Genomic DNA, 21582 nt, shown 5'->3' on the forward strand with positions numbered 1-21582 from the left:
CTGCACATTGCTGCCTGAGATTATTAATTGATTAATTTTAAACTTGCTACATTTCAAGAACATCATAATGGTGTAGCAATGTCAAGAAGTAGCTGATAGCGCTTTAAAAAAATTTCAAAAAAATAATGTGCACTACTCAGTCTCTCGAAAATGTTGTGTACTTCATATCTGTGCAGGAATCTCAGTGTTAAGATTTATCTATCAAACTTCCAAATAGAATCTGGTGTAATTTGAAAATAATTGCAGTGTTTCTGTTTTCAAGTAAGTGAAATTTCATTTGTATCAAAATCTCTGTATTCTTCTGTAATTTCTTAACCTTAGGGCACCTTTAACATTGATTGTCTCTCCTAAAGATTATCAAAGTATTTTGTCTGTGAAGTAAAATACATTCTCATATAAAAGTTCTGAAAAATAATAAGTACAAATGTAGCATAAATGGTCTTGTCCAAAACTAAGATAGAACCATGTGCTAAAATAATGGAAAGTCCAGGTCGGAAATCCCCCCTGCGGGTCTGGGGTTTAGAATAGGCCCGAGGTATTCCTGCCTGTTGTAAGAGGCGACTAAAAGAAGTCTCAGTCATTTTGGCCTTTATGTGATGGTCCCTGTAGGATTTGACCTCCATTTTTCAAAATTTTCCGAAAGTGCAAGCCAATTGGGGAAGGATGCCTTACATGGTGCATAGTGTCCATCATGCGCTGAGACCTCTCGCATCCTTTGTTGACATGGATCTGCACTGCCACTCATTCTCCAACTGTTGGGCGAGGTCACCCTCCTGCATGTGTTTTCCTCCATCCTCCTTGCAATATCGCTTTCTGCACTGCCGACGATAATGGACTTCTTAGCTCATTGGAGCCTGATATCCAGCACGGTAGCCAGTCCATTGTGGTGGGGCCACCATGTACCCTGTTGGTTGTAGTAGCTCACAGGGATCACTCTGCTGATGCCTGCACCATTAACTCACCATGTATGCCAAGGAGTAGATGCCCGTCACCCTGGGGCATTGGGACTCCCAGCAATGGACACCCTGCCAGGTGGCCTTGCTGTGGCTGAGTGATGCCCGTGGGGAGGGAACCTGGTTGGAGTGGGTGGCATCAGTGTGGATGACACGCCATGAAGTGTAGTACATCATCTCTTGCTGGTAGTCAAACACCAGCAGTCTCTAAGTGGTCAAGGTCAAACTTCAGTTCTAATAAATGTTACCCCAAATCATCGAGCTCAACAGTGGTATAAGCAGCACCCTTCCCTACAGCACCTAATAGCCTTTAAGCAGCTTCGTGCTCGCGTTCACCAGCTTATAAAACAATGGAAACAGGTGTGTTGGGAGAGGTACTTGTTGACCATTGGGTGCCATACGTCACCTTCCCAAGTCTGAACGTAGATCAGATGTCTTTTTTGTACCAGACCCCAACAGGCATCCCTCGCATTAACGTCAATGGTGTGTTATCTACTAATGCACACACAGCTGCCAAGCATTTTGCTGAGCACTATACTTGGCATACCGCCCAGCGTCTCGCATCCTCAAATGGTACCATCATTCCAGTGCTCAAACTCGGTCAAAACCTACTTGATGTGGATAGCTACCGGCCCATCAGGCTCACCAACTTTCTTTGTAAGCTGCTGTAACATATGGTGTGTTGGCAGTTAGGTTGGGTGCATTAGGTTGGGTGCTGGAGTCACGCGGCTTACTGGCTCCATGTCAGGGCGGCTTCCAACAGGGTCACTCTATCACTGATAGTCTTGTGTCCCTCAAGTCTGCCGTCTGAACAACATTTTCCTGATGCCAACATCTGGTTGCCGCCTTTTTTGACTTACATAAAACATATGACAAAACCTGGCGACATCATATCCTTGCCCTATTGTATGAGTGGGCTCTCTGGGGCCCACGCCCAATTTTTATCCAAAGCTTCATGTCACTTCGTACTTTCAATGTCCAAGTTGGTGCTTCCCATATTGCCCCCCATATCCAGGAGAATGGGGTCCAGCAGGGCTCTGTATTGAGTGTGTCTCTATTTTTAGTGGCCATTAACACTCTAGCAGCTGCTGTAGGGCCGTCGCTCTCACCTTCTCTGTATGCGGATGACTTCTGCATTTTGTACTGCTCCTCCAGTACTGAGGGTGCCTACAGGGAACCATTCACAAGGCGCAGTCATCGGTTCTAGCCCACAGCTTCCAGTTTTCAGCTGCAAAGTCGTGTGTCATGCATTTCTGTCGGCATCGCACCATTCATCCAGAACCAGAACTTTACCTTAATGATGATCCACTCACTGTAGTGGAGACATATCGATTCTTAGGACTAGTTTTCGACACCCGATTGACTTGATTACCTCACCTTCGCCAGCTTAAGCGAAAGTGCTGGCAGCACCCCAATGCCCTCTGCTGCCTGAGTGACACTGACTGGGGTGCAGATCGCTCTAAGCTGCTGCAGCTTTACAGAGCCCATGTTCAATCCTGCCTTGACTATGGGAGTCTGGTTTACGGTTCGGTGGCACCCTCAACGTTGCGTTTCCTCAACCCAGTGCAGCACAGTGGCATTCGCCTAGTGACTGGAGCTTTTAGAACGAGTCTGGTGACCAGTGTCCTTGTGGAGGCTGGAGTCCCTCCACTATGAATGTGTGGAAGTCTTCCATGCAATCCTCTCGCAGGGAATCAGTTGTCCTCTGCTGACTCTGCATTGGCCATACGTGGCTAATGCTTGGTTACCCCTGTGTCGCAAGGACCCACCTTGGTGTTGCTGTGGCTCACAAATTACAGTCGTCCACCTCTTGCTGGACTGCCCACTTTTAGCTGCTCTGCGGCGGACTTTTAACTTTCCCAGCACCCTGCCTTCAGTGTTGGGTGACAATGCCCCAACAGCAGCTTTAGTTTTACATTTTATTCTTGAGGGTGGGTTTTATCATTTGGTCTAAGTTTTAACACATGTCCTTTGTCCCTGTGTGTCCTCCACCCTAGTGTCTTTAGGGTGGAGGTTTTAATGTGCTCCAGAGTGGCTGGCTTCTCCTGTTTTTTCTCATGGTCAGTCAGCCATGGTAACCTGCTCTCTGGTTTTGATCTCTTCTACGTGTTTCTTGCATCTCTCTGTGGTTTTCTTGTCTGATTTTGTCCATTTTAGTGTTTGTTGCCCTTCTGTCATTCTTGTGGTTTTCTCCTTTCTTCCAGCTGTGTTTTGTATGCCTCAATTATTTTACTCCCACCCTTGTGGAATTACTTCAATTGGAGCAAAGGGTCGATGACCTAGCAGTTTGCCCTCCCCCCCACCCCCCACCCCCCCCACCCCCCACCCTTTTAAACCAACCAATCAACCAGGTCAGGATATCGATGATTACATAAAGAATAGACTGTTACTGACCATAAAGATGACACATGAATTGCAGACAGGCACAACAAAAAGGCTGTTACATGCTAAGCACATGATTGCTATCTCTGGCTTCTCAGGTCTGAGTAGCTAGAAATAGCAGTCATGTATATGAGAGGTGTGCTTGCTGGTGTGAATGTGTTTGTGTTTGTGTTTCTCTTTTCTCATGAAGGCTTCACCGTAAGTTTAGTGTGTAACCATCTTTTCATTGTGCCTGTGTGCAACTCGATGTGTCATCTTTATGGTGAGTAGCAATCTATCCTTCATAATTGTAGGTAACATATCTTGTTATAACAAACTGATATAAATTTTTAAAAAAACAGGTAAAAGAAGAGTGGATTAAAATCCAAATTCAGCTATTAAGATACTGACTGCCCATTATACAATGGTCAGTTTATTGATTGCAGGACTCTCTTCTACAGTCAATTAAATATATTTCTTGTCTTAAGTCCAGTGTTATTGCAATTTGAGAATTACATTACCTACAGTGGAGGAAGCTGGCATTTTAAACACATATATTGTTGAATTCCAGTATTATCACAATAGCTTAGATATTCAGAAATCTCTCAGCCTGTCTCTCATTTTTTCCGTCAGAATCATTTGCGTAGTGTCTCCTGAAATCAACAGCTATTCATTTTCCCAAATATACATGCTGGTACTATTTCAAGGGAGCAGTTTCTCTCACATTACGTACATGAGCCATTAGTTAATGCAGGAAATGTAGACTAGCAACAGCATGCCAGCTTTCAGTGTAGTAGGATAAATGTAGCCTCGCTTTTGCTATCCATGATGCAGATGCTGTTCAGTGTGGTTCTCCATTTGTACATAGTATACGAAAGCATAATTCTAAAATGTCATTTAAATTTTTCAGGAACAGGCCAAGATAGCAAAAACTGGTTTGGAAATGAAACTCATATCATCGGAGATGGATGCTGAGACAGACAAGTGGCAGGAAAGTGGATCAGCACTGGAAGAGAACAACGACATTGTGAAGCGTGCCAAAAATATGTCTTCCATGGCATTTTCCATGTATCAGTTCACAAGAGGTGAAGGAGCGTTAAAGACAACACAAGACCTCTTTACACAGGCAGAATACTTTGCTGAGGAGGCAAATCGCTTGTATAAAGTTGTAAGACAGTTTTCATACCAGGTAATAACTTTTTTTAATTAATTTAATTTTGTAAGTTATTGTGTGTTTTTCATTAACTTTTGAGACATGTATCAAATGTTGATTAATATCTAATGAGACAACACTGTTTAAGGGCTATAAATAACGTGCTGTAAATGTTAATGAAGGTAAAGTAAAGAATATAGAATTTTTAAAAAATTATGAATTCCTATTTTCCGTATCAAAATTTGCTTTAGCTACTGCTCATGGTTAAGACATGTAATAAAAATGGTTCACTGTACCAGGTAAATTTTTCATTCTTAATTAATTGTATTTTGTTGTATAAATCATCTATTAGAATATTACAACCAACAAGAGAGCATCTAGGTCATTTATTAAATTTTTTAGACATATACTATTTTGCCAAAACCACCCAGACACTCCAATGAATGTATTTTGCACATCATTGAGCTATGCATCGAGGACATGCACATGTAAGTGCTATTATCATTGCCATAGACACATTTTCTGTAAGAATGAATCAATGAAGAAAAATGGGTAAAATCAAATGGATCATGACTGCAAGGACATCCAGGTTTAAGGATAATGTCATCTATATTTCACAAGTTTACAGGTGTTGAAGGTTATTTTTAATATTGGTATTGTGAAATGGAAATATTGGGTAGTAACTAAATTCAGTCACTGTTCTTGTAGGCCTAATAAATTAAGTGATAGAGACCAATGAGCTCAAAAGTGTACTGTACAAACCAATCATCAAACAGCCTTGTTGGACAATACAGCATTACAGGTGGCTTCCAATTCATCTCTGTTGCATTGCAGATATTTAATGAAGATGGTACTGTGGATAGGTTATTCAAAAACTAAATTCCGAGAGAGAGAGAGAGAGAGAGAGAGAGAGAGAGAGAGAGAGAGGGGGAGAGAGAGAGGGGGAGAGAGAGAGAGGGAGAGAGAGAGAGAGACAGGGAGAGGGAGAGGGAGAGGGAGAGGAGTGTGTGTGTGTGTGTGTGTGTGTGTGTGTGTGTGTGTGTGTGTGTGTAAGTAAGTTAACTAGATAAAGAGACATTAGTGTCACAACGCAAGGAGGATCTCCAAACATGTAGCTCAATGCAGAAGCACGTAGAGGAACTGTGGCTCTAGCTTAGTATTATAGTTGCCAATACTGCATAGGTATATGAGGCGAGACACCTTGCATAGTATACAGTCTCTGTAAAGAAACAGTGGCTATTGCACAAAAAACGCAGGAGTATAGATAGAGAAATGATGAATGAGACAGCTATCAAAAGAGCAATGTATTAATCCTTTGATGACTACTACAGCAGAATCACATTGAAAGACCACTCGTGAAAGCTGACAAAATTTTAGTCATATGTGGAGGTTGTCAGTGGCACCAAGAGAACAGGATTCCAAGCAGAATTTAAGTGAAAACCTTATTATCAGGTCACTTGCTCTTTTAATTTCAACTGCTTCCTTAATATCAGTATCCCAACATCTGGAAATGCATGCCATAATGTCTGTGTTGTATATTCCATAGAATGACAAGTACCAAGGCAATGTTCTGTAATAGGAGATTTGCTTGGCTGTGTAAGTGTGTGTTATGCTTATGGTCAATATACTGGTCATCCACAGTTGTGATTGTTTGATGAATAAATGGCATGCCATAAGTGCAAGAAATACTATAGGCACCTACCTTACGCAACCCATGATCATCTCTTACAGATCCTAATTTTGGCCTTAATATTAGATGGTGGTCGAAAGACACTTGTTACTCCATATTTCTAATCCTGTTGGAAATACTTCCTGTATGAGGCAAAAAAGCCACAGACTTTGGTGCCACCTCGTTATCATCATCATCATCATCATCATCATCACGCAGCCAGTTCATGATTAGTGCATAGCACAATGCACATATAACCTGTCCTTCACAGTAACCAGTCTGATGAAAGGTCTTCAAGATGAGTTAGCTTAGCTGACAAACTTTGAGGTTGTTAGATTACAGGGGGCCTGTGAACTGACGTATGTATTATCCCTTCACACTGCGCCAGAGGGTGACAACTATCAGTCTTCCTGAAAATGGCATGTCCCGAGATACCATCAGCCTTCCTGTTAACTGGCATGTCAAGGAAAGAAAGGCAGCCATACTTTTCCTTTTCCATTGTGAAGTAAATAAGTGGGTATATTGAATTCAGATGTTCTAAGAATAATTTAAATTCTCACTTCATGGGGCCACACAACAAAAGCATCATCAACATATCAGGAAAAACACACAGTTTTCAGTGATGATGACATAGTACTGGCCATTGAATAAAAAGTAAGTGTAAGTTAACAAGTGTCAAAATAGTTTCATTAATTCAACACGAAACCTAAACTCGGCTAACCATAGTGGATCCAACACAGGAACATGAGTGAAGAGAGAGACCACATCATAACTTACTAAAATACTGGGGTCATTCAACACAATCCCTCTAATCAGTGTAAGAAATCTGGTGTGTTCTTATTGTGATGCACACACCGACCTGCTAGGGGCTCACAGAATAACAAAGTGTTTCGGTGCATGGTATGTCAAAGCACTAATGGTGCTAACAATAGGCCTAAGAGGCACGCCTGTGTTGTGAATCTTCAGAAGGCCATACAATATTAGGGGCACAGTAGCATAATAGTAAAACTATTGATAGTCTGCCGCAGCAAGCAACTTTTTTTCAGGCAGTTGTTTGTCATTCTCTCAATACTCTTTGTTGGATCAGCACTGATTTTACAATACACCGAATCAGATTGTAAACATATATCTTTTGAACATAACCCAGCTTATCTAACACAGCTGTGGCATCGCCATTGCCTGCAGGTAATATAATGATATCAGGGCCCACACTGAGTCACCACAAAGCAGCCCTCTTAGCTGTTGTTTTACTCTTGGATCCATAAAGAATGATCTTGGTTTGTGTGTCTCTCATCTTCCTCACCGTTGTGGCCTTTCATATATCGGGCAGACCATAAGGACCATTGGCGTACTGAACATAAATGTCACACACACTTGAAACAGCCAAGCAAATCTCCTTTTAGAGGACACTGCCTTGGCACCAGTTATCCTGTAAAATATAACAACATGAAGATTCTGGCATGGACTTCCAGCTTTTAGGGTGGTGTTATTAAGGAAGCAGTTGAAATTAAATTAGTACGTAGTCTTATAAACTGAGATGGATGTTTTTGCTTAAATTCTGCATGGAATCCTGCTTAAGCAATAAGGGGACAGAGTTAAAGCTATCTCACATGATGGTTAATCAAACAATGGAAACTCCAGGTAGGACTATTATCAGTGTAGTAAAAAACAGGTTGCTGCTTACCATAAAGAAAACACATCACATTGCAGACAGGCACAATTAAAAGTCACTCACATATAGCTTTCAGCCACAACTGTCATCAGTAAAAAAAAAAACACACACACACACACACACACACACACACACACACACACAAGCACACCTCACGCACGCACAACCACCAACTCCAGCATCTCGGGCTGGTATACAACGTCATGTGGGATGCAAGCAGCAATCTGGAGGGGATGTAGAAGGGGAAAGGATAGTAGTGTACAGGTGGGGAGAGAGACAAATGCTTTTTGATGGAGTGTGCGGGGACTAAACTGCCCACAGGCACAGCATCAGAACATTATGAGGCAGGGAGGTGGGAAAGAAGGGGAGGAGCTGGGAAAGATGGGTGGATGCATTGGCAGAGAGATGCAAATACACAGGGTGAGAGGTGAGAGCCACGCAAAGTGGCCATGCGGTATCAGGCGCCATGTCACGGATTGCTCGGCCCCTCCCGCCAGAGGTTCAGTTCCTCCCTCGGGCGTGCGCACGTGTGTGTGTGTGTGTGTGTGTGTGTGTGTGTGTGTGTCTTTTGGTCTTAGCATAAGTTAGTTTAAGTAGTGTGTTAGTCTAGGGTCCGATGACCTCAGCAGTTTGGTCCCTTAGGAATTCACACACATTTTAACATTTGAGAGATGAGAATGGGGATGAGATGATGGACAGAGGGAGGAGGGGGGGGGGGGTGACTGTTGGATGGAGGCTGTTAGGAGAGTATGTTACCGTAGGCTGAGGCTGGGATAATTACAGGAGTGGAGAATGTGTTGTAAGGATAACTCTCATCTGCCCAGTGCAGAAAAGCTGGTAGTGGAGGGAAAGATCCAGATGGCTCAGGTAGTGAAGCAGCAATTGAAATCAAGTGTGTTATGTTCAGCAGACTTTCCTTTTGACCACAATTTGGCAGTGGCCATTCATCCTTGTGGACAGCTGATTGATAGTCACACCAATACAAAAAACTGTGCATTGATTGCAGCAGAGCTGGCAAACGACATGGCTGCTTTCACATGTGACTTAGCCCCTGATGGGGTAGGATAAACCTGTGATAGGACTGGAATAGGAAATGCTGGATGGGTGGATTGGGCAGGTTTTGCACCTGGCTCTTCTACAGGGATATGATCATTGTGGCAAGGGGTTGGGATTGGGAGTAGCGTAGGGATGGACTAGGATGTTGGGGAGGTTGGGTGGGTGACAGCTTACCACGTTAGGAGGTGCATAGAAATGTGTGCCAGAGATCTTTGTCCATTTACATTAATATCAGGTGTGGGACTTCACATTTAAGTCCGGAGCTTGTAAATGCCAATTCAGAAATTGGACATATAGATGTCTCCAACATTTTGCCTCACTCTATGATATAAATATGAAACACTGGAAGACAAGCCGATGAAATATGGATGAGTATGATGCACAGCGTTAACTAGGCCATAGGCATGAATGTCTTTGGACGTATAGTGAATATTTTGACTAATATATATTGGAAAACATGATACCTATCTATTACTGTGCAATTGTTAATCGAGACAGGGCACTGTGTAGTATGGTATTTGTGATAAATCATTTTCTCGAGAAGAAAAATTTGGGGAATTTGTAAAAACTACACTGAAAAACTTTATTTAGCTTGAGAGTAAATCTCCAGCATTTTAATAATATTTCATTTCTCACTTACCGAGGTGTTAATAAATGCAGGGCATTGCAATTCTTTCAGCATTATGCATGCCTTACACTTGTTTTGGACACAGCCCTGACGCACATTGTTGATGACAATTATTTGAAAAATGGGGTCAAAGTGGTTTATTTCAGAGCTTCTGGTGCCTGAGATAGAGTCCATTTCATGAAGAAAACTGATGATGTGAATTCAGTACCGACAAACTTGAACCATGAAATCAAGATTAGATGGAACAGCTTGTTTAGAGTACAACAGTCTGTGGTTGGACAGTATAATAAAATCATGGAAATGCTTCTTGAAAAAGGCGTATTATGGAAAGGTAACTGCTTATGACAACAACGCTCCAAAAGAACTTATTACATTTTTAGAGCCTTTGAAAGATGCAACAGAAGTGCTCCAAAGTGAGAATTATCCAACAATTCAATTTATTTTATTATGAATGCACAAAGCAATGCCATTGTAATGCAGTGCCCAAAGATAAAGAGGTACCTTCAGATTACTGTAGATCCAGTTTTCTTGTTTAATATATGCTGTGTAATCAGCAAATGAAAATTTCAATTAATTGCAGAATGCTATTTGCAGTGTCACTGGTATTTTGGCAGTATGGTACAGCTGTTGTGTTATCGTCTTTTAACTGTGGATACTACAAGCACTGGAATAGCACTATCTCCATCTCATTCAGGAGAAAGTTGACATTTGGCCATTGCAAAGAATAGTAACATTTGTGTAATCACCCTTACAGTTACTAAATACACTCCTGGAAATGGAAAAAAGAACACATTGACACCGGTGTGTCAGACCCACCATACTTGCTCCGGACGCTGCGAGAGGGCTGTACAAGCAATGATCACACGCACGGCACAGCGGACACACCAGGAACCGCGGTGTTGGCCGTCGAATGGCGCTAGCTGCACAGCATTTGTGCACCACCGCCGTCAGTGTCAGCCAGTTTGCCGTGGCATACGGAGCTCCATCGCAGTCTTTAACACTGGTAGCATGCCGCGACAGCGTGGACGTGAACCGTATGTGCAGCTGACGGACTTTGAGCGAGGGCGTATAGTGGGCATGCGGGAGGCCGGGTGGACGTACCGCCGAATTGCTCAACACGTGGGGCGTGAGGTCTCCACAGTACATCTATGTTGTCGCCAGTGGTCGGCGGAAGGTGCACGTGCCCGTCGACCTGGGACCGGACCGCAGCGACGCACGGATGCACGCCAAGACCGTAGGATCCTACGCAGTGCCGTAGGGGACCGCACCGCCACTTCCCAGCAAATTAGGGACACTGTTGCTCCTGGGGTATCGGCGAGGACCATTCGCAACCGTCTCCATGAAGCTGGGCTACGGTCCCGCACACCGTTAGGCCGTCTTCCGCTCACGCCCCAACATCGTGCAGTCCGCCTCCAGTGGTGTCGCGACAGGCGTGAATGGAGGGACGAATGGAGACGTGTCGTCTTCAGCGATGAGAGTCGCTTCTGCCTTGGTGCCAATGATGGTCGTATGCGTGTTTGGCACCGTGCAGGTGAGCGCCACAATCAGGACTGCATACGACCGAGGCACACAGGGCCAACACCCGGCATCATGGTGTGGGGAGCGATCTCCTACACTGGCCGTACACCACTGGTGATCGTCGAGGGGACACTGAATAGTGCACGGTACATCCAAACCGTCATCGAACCCATCGTTCTACCATTCCTAGACCGGCAAGGGAACTTGCTGTTCCAACAGGACAATGCACGTCCGCATGTATCCCGTGCCACCCAACGTGCTCTAGAAGGTGTACGTCAACTACCCTGGCCAGCAAGATCTCCGGATCTGTCCCCCATTGAGCATGTTTGGGACTGGATGAAGCGTCGTCTCACGCGGTCTGCACGTCCAGCACGAACGCTGGTCCAACTGAGGCGCCAGGTGGAAATGGCATGGCAAGCCGTTCCACAGGACTACATCCAGCATCTCTACGATCGTCTCCATGGGAGAATAGCAGCCTGCATTGCTGCGAAAGGTGTATATACACTGTACTAGTGCCGACATTGTGCATGCTCTGTTGCCTGTGTCTATGTGCCTGTGGTTCTGTCAGTGTGATCATGTGATGTATCTGACCCCAGGAATGTGTCAATAAAGTTTCCCCTTCCTGGGACAATGAATTCACGGTGTTCTTATTTCAATTTCCAGGAGTGTATGACATCTGTTTTGACAGAGAAGAGACTTTCATTACTGTTCATCAAATCTGTAATAAAATTTAGGTTCCAGGTAAGCTGGAACAAAATTACAATAACTTACTTTTCCCAAAATTTGAGGGAGTAATGTGCAAAAACAAACATGTCCATTAAATGCAGTTCTATGTCTACATCTACATACAAGTCATCATATGGTGTGTGGCAGAGGGTACCTTGTACCCCAATTAGTAGTTTCCTTTTCTGTTCCACTCACAGATAGAGCAAGGGAAAAACAACTGTCTGTCTGCCCCCATATGAGCCCTGATTTCTTGTATCTTATCTTCATGGTCCCTATGTGAAATGTATGTTAATGGCAGTAGGATCATTCTGTGGTCAGCTTAAAATGCTGGTTCTTTAAACTTTCTCTGTAGTGTTCTTTGAAATGAATGTCTTCTTCCCTCCAAGCATTTGAGCTCCTGAAGCATATCTGTAACACTTCCATGGTGACTGAACATATTGCTAACAAATCTAGCAGCTCACCTCTGAATTGCTTTGATTTCTTCTTTAAACCCTGTTGTGTACTCAAGAATATGTTATGCTAGTGTACTGTATGTGGACTCCTTTACAGATGAACCACACATTCCTAAAATTCTCCCAATAAACTGAAGTTGGCCATTCGCCTTCCCTACCACTACAATCCTCACTTGCTTATTCTGTTTCACATCGCTTCGAGTCATCATGCCCAGACATTTAAACGACATGACTGTGTAAAGCAGGACAGTACTGATTCTGTATCCGAACATTATGGGTTTGTTTTTCCTACTCATCCACATTAACTTACATTTTTCTACATGCATTTGTTGTTAATAAGAACAGTGTTATGTTCTAACTAAACTCATGTCGGTGTAAATCCGTCAACTGGTGGGAGTATGACACAAGCAAAGACAGCCTGCAGACACACCAAGCTACCACTATAACCATCGCAACAGCAGTGGGGTGAGTGCGCCAGACCAGTTGGTCTATACCTTCCCTGTGGCATCTTGTTCTACCCAAGGTTGCCCCACTTTGAGCATTTGTACTTGCGCAGTGCACTTGAGGAAGTACAAAATGCTCAACTTGCAGACCTTTAGAATGTATTACAACCATTATGTACCACTCCCATAGGGATCACAAAGAGAAGATTAGCCTAATTGTAGCACATAAAATGGCATTTTGGCAATCATTCTTCCCATGCTGCATATCTGAATAGAACAGGAATAAGCCAAAAAACTTGTGGAGTAGGACGTGCAGTCTTCCATGCACGTCACAGTGGTTTGCAGAGTATAGATGTAGATGCAATTATGTCTTCTTCTGAAGTACATAGAACCTTGTTACAAGGGTGAGTCAAATGAAAACCTTAAATTTCTAACAACAAATCAAAATTTTGCCCTGTTATCCTGTAAGTTGGTAAGCATGTTACAAACAGTGTGCAGAATGGCTTGTAGCTGGCAGCATAGTGCAGATGCACACATACCGTTGCAGTATCAGTATAAAGATGGCCACCCCACTTGCAACTTGCACCAGAGAAGAATAGCGTTCTGTTAATCGGTTTTTACATAGTGAAGGTGTGAAAGCTATTGAAATTCATTGACGAATGAAGGTTCGATATGGTGATGCATGTTTGCCACAGCATCAAGTCTATGAATGGAGTAGGAAGTTCGCAAATGGAGTGACTTCAGTGGAAGATGCTCCTCGTCCAGGTCAGGCACAATGAGTTGTGACTCCACAGAACATTGCAGCACTTGAAGCCATAGTGATGGAAAACTGCCAAGTGACACTGAATGACATTGCAGCATGTTTACAGATTATCATGGGTCAGCACACCACATTGTGCATCATGTGCTCCAGTTTTACAAAGTGTCTGCAAGATGGGTGCCATGGCAGCTGATTCCTGAAATGAGAGAACTACGCGTTGATTCTTGTGAAGAACTTCTTTGGCACTTTGAACAAGAAGGTGATGACTTCCTTGCAAGAATCGTTACTGGGGACAAAACCTGGGTTCACTTCCACCAACCAGAAGCGAAGAAAATGAGCAAGGAATGGCGCCATTCCTTGTCACCAAAACCAAAGAAGTTTCGAACAGAACCATCAGCAGGGAAGGGTAGCTGACTCTCTTTTGAGACGAAAAAGGCGTCATTTTGGAGCATTACTTGCCTAGAGGGACCACTGTCACCAGTGCATCGTACATAGATCTCCTAAAAATTCATCTGCAGCCTGCAATTAAATCAGAGTGGCATGGATTGCTGTCATCAGGTGTCCTTTTGCAACATGACAATGCAAGGCCTCACACTGCCCGTACAACAGTTGCAACAATCACAGACCTGCATTTTGAGTGTCTTCCTCATCCACCATACTCACCAGACCTTGCCCCAAGTGATTTCTGTATGCTTGGACCACTCAGAGACGCAATGGGAGGGAAGAAGTTCCGTTCTGATGAAGAGGTACACCACGCGGTGCATGAGTGGTTGTACAGACTACCAAAAGAATTTTTTTCTAAAAGAATTTATGCACTTTGTAAGCGCTGGAGGACTTGCATTGAGCGTGGGGGAGATTATGTTGAAAAGTGATACAGCTTTGTACCACTTCTGCACAATAAATAATATTTTAAAAAATATTTAAAGTTTTCATTTGACTCACCCTCATACATACTACAGTAGCCATGTGAAATAACTGCCATTCTACTGCAAATATCAAGCTGCCATGTTTAAAGAAAGAATGGAAAAAGAGGTAAATCTATTGGCATAATCTTAATACTGATTTCAGTGAGTTGACTCCAACAGCTCCCTGCCTAGTCTGAAATTGTGCCCAGCTAAGCTTCTGGGAAGAATGTCCATAGAGGAGTGTAATCTGTGAGTGGAGCAATGGCTCAGTGGCTTTAGGGGAGGAGGGGGGGTCATTTTAATAAATTAAGGTTCCATGCATTTTTGTGCAAAGTCAGTTATAATTTACCATCACCGTAAAGTACTGAAATAGAATGATGAACCATCTCTATGAATTTATGAGCAATTAAAAATGCCCTCCCAGAATGTCTTTGAAGTTACTTGGGCAATTTTTTAAGGTGGTTGTGGTAGATCTCATCTATACAGTGTAGCAAACGGCAGCCAGCTTAGTCTCTGAGATTAACACCTGTCTAATTATTGTGACCTAAGGTGTTAAAGAGCTGCAACAATTCACAGTTTTCATTCTAGTCTCAGAGAAGGCAGGCTAGCGAATGCACCACATCAGTTGCTGTACACAGCAGCCTTCCTCTGCTGTTCCGGCAGGGTCAGCATCCTGGTACTGGTTCCTGTAAGTCTGTCACACTATCCAACCATTCTGGCTATCTTCAGTCTTCTCACAAAGGTGTCTTTGACAGAATCAGTTTCATCTCTCAGCACCCAATGAGAAACATTCTGATTGGTGGCTTTTGGCATTGGTACTTTCCTTTAATAAATTAATCCCTTCTGTGATTCACATTCTTACAAAAAATTAGTAAGTTATTTATTTAATCAAATCAATAAAAATTATAATCATATCTACGTAGTGTAGAGGTTTAATACAATAGAAAGGTTTGCAGTTTAAATTCACGTCCTAGAGTTTCCACCAGTTGCAAGTTTCTTGTTGCTTTGAGTGAAGCTCACCTCACTGTTTCTGTATATGTTGAACAAAAAACTAAACACAGGCATCTTGGTACCCCTTAGTGATGGTGCACAATAATATTTAAGGAATATTTTTGAAAAATTTGAACATCTCCTTGTAGCAGAAGTGTTATGTGCCTTTATGCTCACAAAATTTATCGGTACACTTCCAAATGGCCTAACTGTGTGAAAATACAGACAACTTTACTCTGAAGATTATCTATGGATGAATTGCTGCAATAGCAGATGAACAGAAAAGTTGGACATTTCAGATTTTGCATCATTTATTTCTTAACTTATGGAAAACTGCAAACAGTTAAGAATAGCAGCAAGCATTCAAAATAAGGCTAGACATACTGCTCAGTAACTCATTTGCAGACAGCCTTCTGACCTTGTTGCACAAGAAATTATTTGACACTTGAGAAACCCTTTGATATTTTACTAAGCAGGACATTGAAATCTTTGTCAGTGTCACACTGTGTACATACTGTACATGTTGAAGGTAAATAATGCATGTTTCTCTCAGGACGAAACACTCAGGCGATCACTGTCTAAGGACAAATTGCATGTGAATCTACTAAACATGTCTCATTAGTAAAAAAGTCATTATTGAAGATCACAATGAATGCTGATGTGACAGAAATTTCAGAACATCTTACTCAATTTCTGAACATATCATTCACTGTATGACATAATAAGATGCTCTGCACCACAGAAACCCTCTAAAGATTGCCTGGATAAGGGTGGTTCCTATCCCTCACAAGCAAAATAGTAAATCATATAATTTCCAATCCATCAAACAGTGGACTACGATGAGTGTTTCTAAAACCATCCATATCACTATTAACAAATTTGTTGGTTTCTTTAGTACATTGTGGAATAAATGCAGAACAGCAGCTGTTATGATCTGGTAGTGAGGAAGCAACAGTTAATGAGTATATGAATTGGAAGCTACACATCACTTTTGGCATAGAAAAATTGTATGCAGAATTGCCAATAATCATGTAATTCTTAGAGAAAAGTACAATTTTAACACTTCTATGGTTTTCCATTTACAATAATAAACTTGTAGAGATTTTTCCAAGTCATTAATTAATGGTCTGAATATTTTTTGCAGTTGCTATATTTAGTTTTTTTTTGACAGTGGTAAAACCCAGACAAGAGCCACTACTTGAAGTTCTCCAGAAATATTCAGCACAGGACAAGTTAGACAATTTGAGTAGCTCATCATCTGGTAGTGGGTAAAAATATCTGAGCAGTTTGACAGATTAGACAGTATTTGGCACACACATCTGAAGTAGTCCAAGAATTATCACGTAATTCAAGTAAAGATGTTGTTACTTGCCAAGATATAATAGATAGAGCCACAGCTAATCTATACAAAAGAGAGAGAGAGAGAGAGAGAGAGAGAGAGAGAGAGAGAGAGAGAGAGAGAGAGAACTAGAAGACATCATGCAATGTAACGGAAAAGGTAGATGATAGCAAAAGAAAACTGCTACTTTTGTTGTAACTTTAAGTATGCCAGTGTTACCTAAATATGTTAAGAATGGTTCCATTGAATTGGAGGTAAGGCCTTTTATTCAAGTACTTTAAGGTTCATGAAATGCTAGAGATTTGGCCATACTACATTAGGAAGTTGATGTAACATGCATAAGATGTATCAAGCAGCCGAGAACCAAGAGACGAAAATACAAGAAATGGAAGTAACAAAATGTGTGTTGTATGCTGGATTGAAGAAGATATTTAAGGCATTCAGCTACTTAGCTTTGGTAAATAATTTGCATTCACAGTCATTAAGGAAGCTGTTAGCAGGAGTGTTCAATTAAGAGACATCTAAAGGAACACCAACACCTTCACATGCAAAAGTGTTCAGTCAATGAGAGTGGTGTTGTCTGTGTTCCTTTATGTTCATCATAGTGGCAGTGTGTGAGATGGCCTTGAGCTGCTCCTCTGCTAGCTCGAGTGCAGCCAGTGTGTCCTTGAAGCCTTGTAGGAGATACACGTTCCAGCATGGAGTGTGTTGGAAGCTGCGCAGCTGACAGCATAAAGCTTGTGAGCAGATAACAGTTGTTATGCTGTCGTGATACACATCTTAAGTGTATTGACTAACCTAATATCATCTTACAGTTCCCCAGATGGACAGCCGTGTGATGATGTGATGTCTCATATTGTGCTGTAGGAGTGAAGCATGTTAGATGACTGGTGAGAGGTGGAAGTGACAAAGCAAGTCTATTCCCATTACCAGTTCCATGATGTTAGTAACATGAAGTTCTATGTGAGTTGGTACTTAGGTGATATTTGTATGGTGGATCCATGCATCTTGATCTTTGAATTGTTTGCTCCATGAACTTGTAATATTGATGTTTTGTCAAATGTTGGTTTGCTCTCTAGTGGTATTGATTAATGTCAGTTCCAGTGTCCTCCAGAAAGCGCATTTTCAAATTACAATTGAATATGAACAATCAGCCACCCAGGTGTGCGGTTGGGGGGCATGCACTTGAGTCCTGTGTAGTGTCTGTCTGCGTCTTTGCTTCTCTGTACAGGCTAGTGTACCTATGGCAGCCCATGTTTGAAGTCTGGGAATCCATAAGGGGAGCAGAAGTTGCTTGCGGTTTCTCTAGACTGTGCATGGTACCAGCAGGGCTGTGATCATGAGTCAGTGGTGGTGGTGCTCATCATAGTGTTGCCTGCAGCAGAAGTGGTACTGTGTGCTGTGTGTTGAGTCAGAGTGCTGACGTCACTGTCAGGGGGGCTGTCGTCAGCTCTGCTCAGGGTGGTGGGCACTTGAGGTGGGTGACCTTGTGCTGATGTGCTGCAAAGGTGCAGTGCCTTTGTAATTTTCTATGATATCTATCTTGTAGTAGCGTAAACGCTCTGTCCATTAAAGTGAAACATCTCGCAGAAGATTAGGCTTCATGTGACGTCATTCATAGTTGTACTTGTGGTGGGAGTTTAATGATCCAGATAGTCTGCAGGTCAGCATCCAAACATGAGGTCAGTGTCCAGTGTAGATCAAAGTCATTACAAAAAGTGAGATGGCATTCTATAACCCAGTTGTTCATCATAGGTAGCCTGCTTTAACTGTTGCTCAGATGTCCTGGAGAGCAAGTGTAGCAGTGCTGGTTTGGCTGCATCATACTTGTTGTGGGGAAGTGTTGCCAAGATGTTGTCACTGATTAAGTCTGACTGTTCTGTCTTCACATTCGTTGGTGGCCAACCATAGAGTGGGCTGCTCAAGTCTGAACGGAGGCACTTTTGGTTGTGGGTTGAGCTTGTAAGGTAAATAAAGGCTATTACGTGGCATGTCTATAATCAGCCAAGCTGGTACTGCTGAATAGTATTCAAATGTTTGAATGAGAATGAGCAGAATGATCAAATGTCCATTCTCACAATGCAACAAAGGGGACTTGTGAAATGTTTCACCATTTGAACTAAGATTTTTTTTTTGTGCACACTGTTGTGTATTCATTGTAGACTCTTGTTCAAAGTCCAATAACAAGTTGTTTGTTTACCGCCTTTCTCATAACATAGTAAGTGTTGTGTTGATTGGCAACATTCCACATGTAGCTGAAGTACACTAATGTTTTATCACTGGTTCCTCACAATGATTGTGCTATTGATACACTTACACGTATTAATTCCAGATGGCTGCATTGTAAATGCTTAGTAGGCTGATCATCACAATAACTTGCATGACGCATTTTGTCATTTATACAGGGTCATCACTGTAGTAGAATTCCCTACTGGGTGATAGGAAGCATACTGATAACATAATCAGAACAGCTGGACTTAAAAAAAATGATTTATTTATTAAACACAATACATGCACACATCTGCATTCTAAGACAGAGTAGAGGGCACTGAAGTCTTTTCTATGTCCAAAGATAAACCTCCCTTCACTTACCTAGGTTTAGTATCATTTTCTAGATGTATTTCTTAAATAGTTAATTAACTAAACAAACATTGTTTTTTGCCTTGTTCCACAAGCATGGTGTTTGGGGGGGAGAGGAACATAAATTTCCTGGACATTGGCTTAAAGACAGTAACCATAAATATTTAAAATTTACCGAAAAGACTGTTTCACTCACACATTCATCCTGGCTTCCCCCCCCCCCCCCCCCCCCCCCCCATCATCCTACAACTTACGAACATGCAGCAATCCACCATACGATCCACTTCTATCCCTATGTCCCAAGAAGACTTTGACCAGAAACTTAACACAGTAAAAACAGTAGCCACAAATAATGAATTTAGCCCAAACATCACTGATAAAATTTCAGGTAAAAAGATGAAGAAGCAAGCCAGGTTCCTACTGTCCCCAATGAAAAACAGAGACAAACTGGAAAAGAAATGGTGCAGATTACCTGTTATAGGGAAAACATCAAATAGCATAAGTAACATTAATAACAAAATTGTGAAACAAGGCAAAAAACAATGTTTGTTTAGCTAATTCACAATGTTTCACCAAGTTGCTTTAATTAAAATAGTTAATTATTGCAATATTAAATCATAACTAATAAATTAGCCCACTTATGTGTATTTATTGATTATAATAATTGTTTTTCATACAGAAACTCTGCTAAAAGTTTAATACACAATTTTGAGAGGTGAATGTAACAGAATTTGGGATTGTTAGTTAATTCAATGTATAAATTAATAATCCTACATGGTAATAAACATGATATGAATATAATCTGTCCTTCAAAATGTCACAGCAGTACCGAGTAAAATGCTGGGCAAGAAAACTCTCAGCATTTACAAGACAATAATTGAAAATCGTGTCTGATATTTCACATACGAAATAATATGATGCCTTCATATGTGGCCAACAAATGCAGTGATGATTCCATAGTATGTGATTCACTGAATCTACAGCACATAAATACATTGAGCTATAAAGGTGATTCATTTAGAGCATGTTAGAAATCACTGTGCCTATCTAGTATCACCCCTGTGTGCACCATATGTGTCATAAGATCCTAAAGTAGTGTCACTGCAACTGCTATCCAAGAATTAGTGATGATCTGTGTATTTTTGAAGAGTGCTTTGTTGTTTAAGGTCTGTCTTTTATCATTACATTCCAGAAACACCTAAAGTACCAAGTTTTATGCGGCCTGAAATACTTATGTGTACTTTTTTCTGCTTAGGTTCCAGGTGGCCCTCATAAGAAGGAACTACTTGAAAATTTAGACAAGGTACCAACCTATGTGCAGCAGCTTCAGTTCACGGTGAAAAACCCAACTGTGGGCAAAGCTGCTACATTCACAAAGGTTGATAATGTTATCCAAGAAACAAAAAGTCTTATGGACTGCATTTCTAAAGTGGTGACAACTTGCTTTGTTTGTGCCACAAAGGTAAACTACCTATGTTTCACCATATTTCAGTTTTATTACTCTTGTAATTTCTGTAGCATATTACTTTTGGATTTAATGACAATATTTAACTCGGTCTGAGATAATCAGTATTTGTTCTTTGACAGTGAATGTGGGTTGTCAAATTGCTCGAAGTTTGAGTGTGCTGTACAGTTTTTTTAATGTGAATAACAGATAGGACATATATATGCCCTACTCAGAAATTAAGGAGACCATCTGATTTTTTTCTTTTCCTGAGCATACAGGCTGCATTATTTGTTAGACAGTTAAAGAATTATGTTGTTGTTACCTACAACTGTAACTATATGAGTCACTGAGTCAATACAAAAGTTTTGCTCTGTTCGTCATCAGTTCCCTCAGCATCTTTCATTATGCAGTGACACAAACTGTTCAATCCATCAACAATATACTATTCCTAAACTTACCATTCTCAGTGTTGATATTGGAGTGTTTTACATACCAACCTTTTCTCTGGGTAATAAGTTGACAACGCCATTTAGACTGACACATTTGCACATGATGTACAGTTTCTTCTACATGCTGTTGTTTTCTAAAGTTTTCTTTCTTGCTCTGTTCCTCAAAGTTACACCACTCAGGGAATGTAATAATCTCACCTGTGCAGTTCATTCTGGCTTTGTTATTTTTGCAAAGAGTCTAATTTTGCTCCCATATAGATCAACCATTTTTGTTATCACAATGTAAAATCTGATTACTTTCTATGTTAAGGAGTAGGAAAGGAATTGGTAGTAATCAAGAAATCCAATTTTAAGGTATATTAAGCAGCTACAGAAGAAGTGCGTGAGTTGAAGTAAAAAGTGTTTTCAAACTGCCTATTGGCTCCTGTCTCGTCAAAAAGTGTTTTCTACGAAAAGCATTTGATGGAACAAAGATTCAAAA

At 41.6% G+C, this 21582-nt stretch overlaps 1 protein-coding gene across 1 annotated transcript in view; it reads left to right on the top strand.

Moving 5' to 3' along the window:
* LOC124798251 (alpha-catulin) overlaps positions 1-21582 on the top strand; it is a 170039-nt gene that overhangs the window by 127066 nt on the left and 21391 nt on the right. Inside the window, exons 8-9 of the mRNA XM_047261572.1 lie at positions 4225-4503; positions 20461-20667. Coding sequence (XP_047117528.1) covers positions 4225-4503; positions 20461-20667 — 486 coding nt within the window. The remainder of the gene's footprint in view (positions 1-4224; positions 4504-20460; positions 20668-21582) is intronic.

This window comes from Schistocerca piceifrons, chromosome 5, assembly GCF_021461385.2.
Source record: "Schistocerca piceifrons isolate TAMUIC-IGC-003096 chromosome 5, iqSchPice1.1, whole genome shotgun sequence".
In the NCBI taxonomy this organism is placed as follows: Eukaryota; Metazoa; Arthropoda; class Insecta; order Orthoptera; family Acrididae; genus Schistocerca; species Schistocerca piceifrons.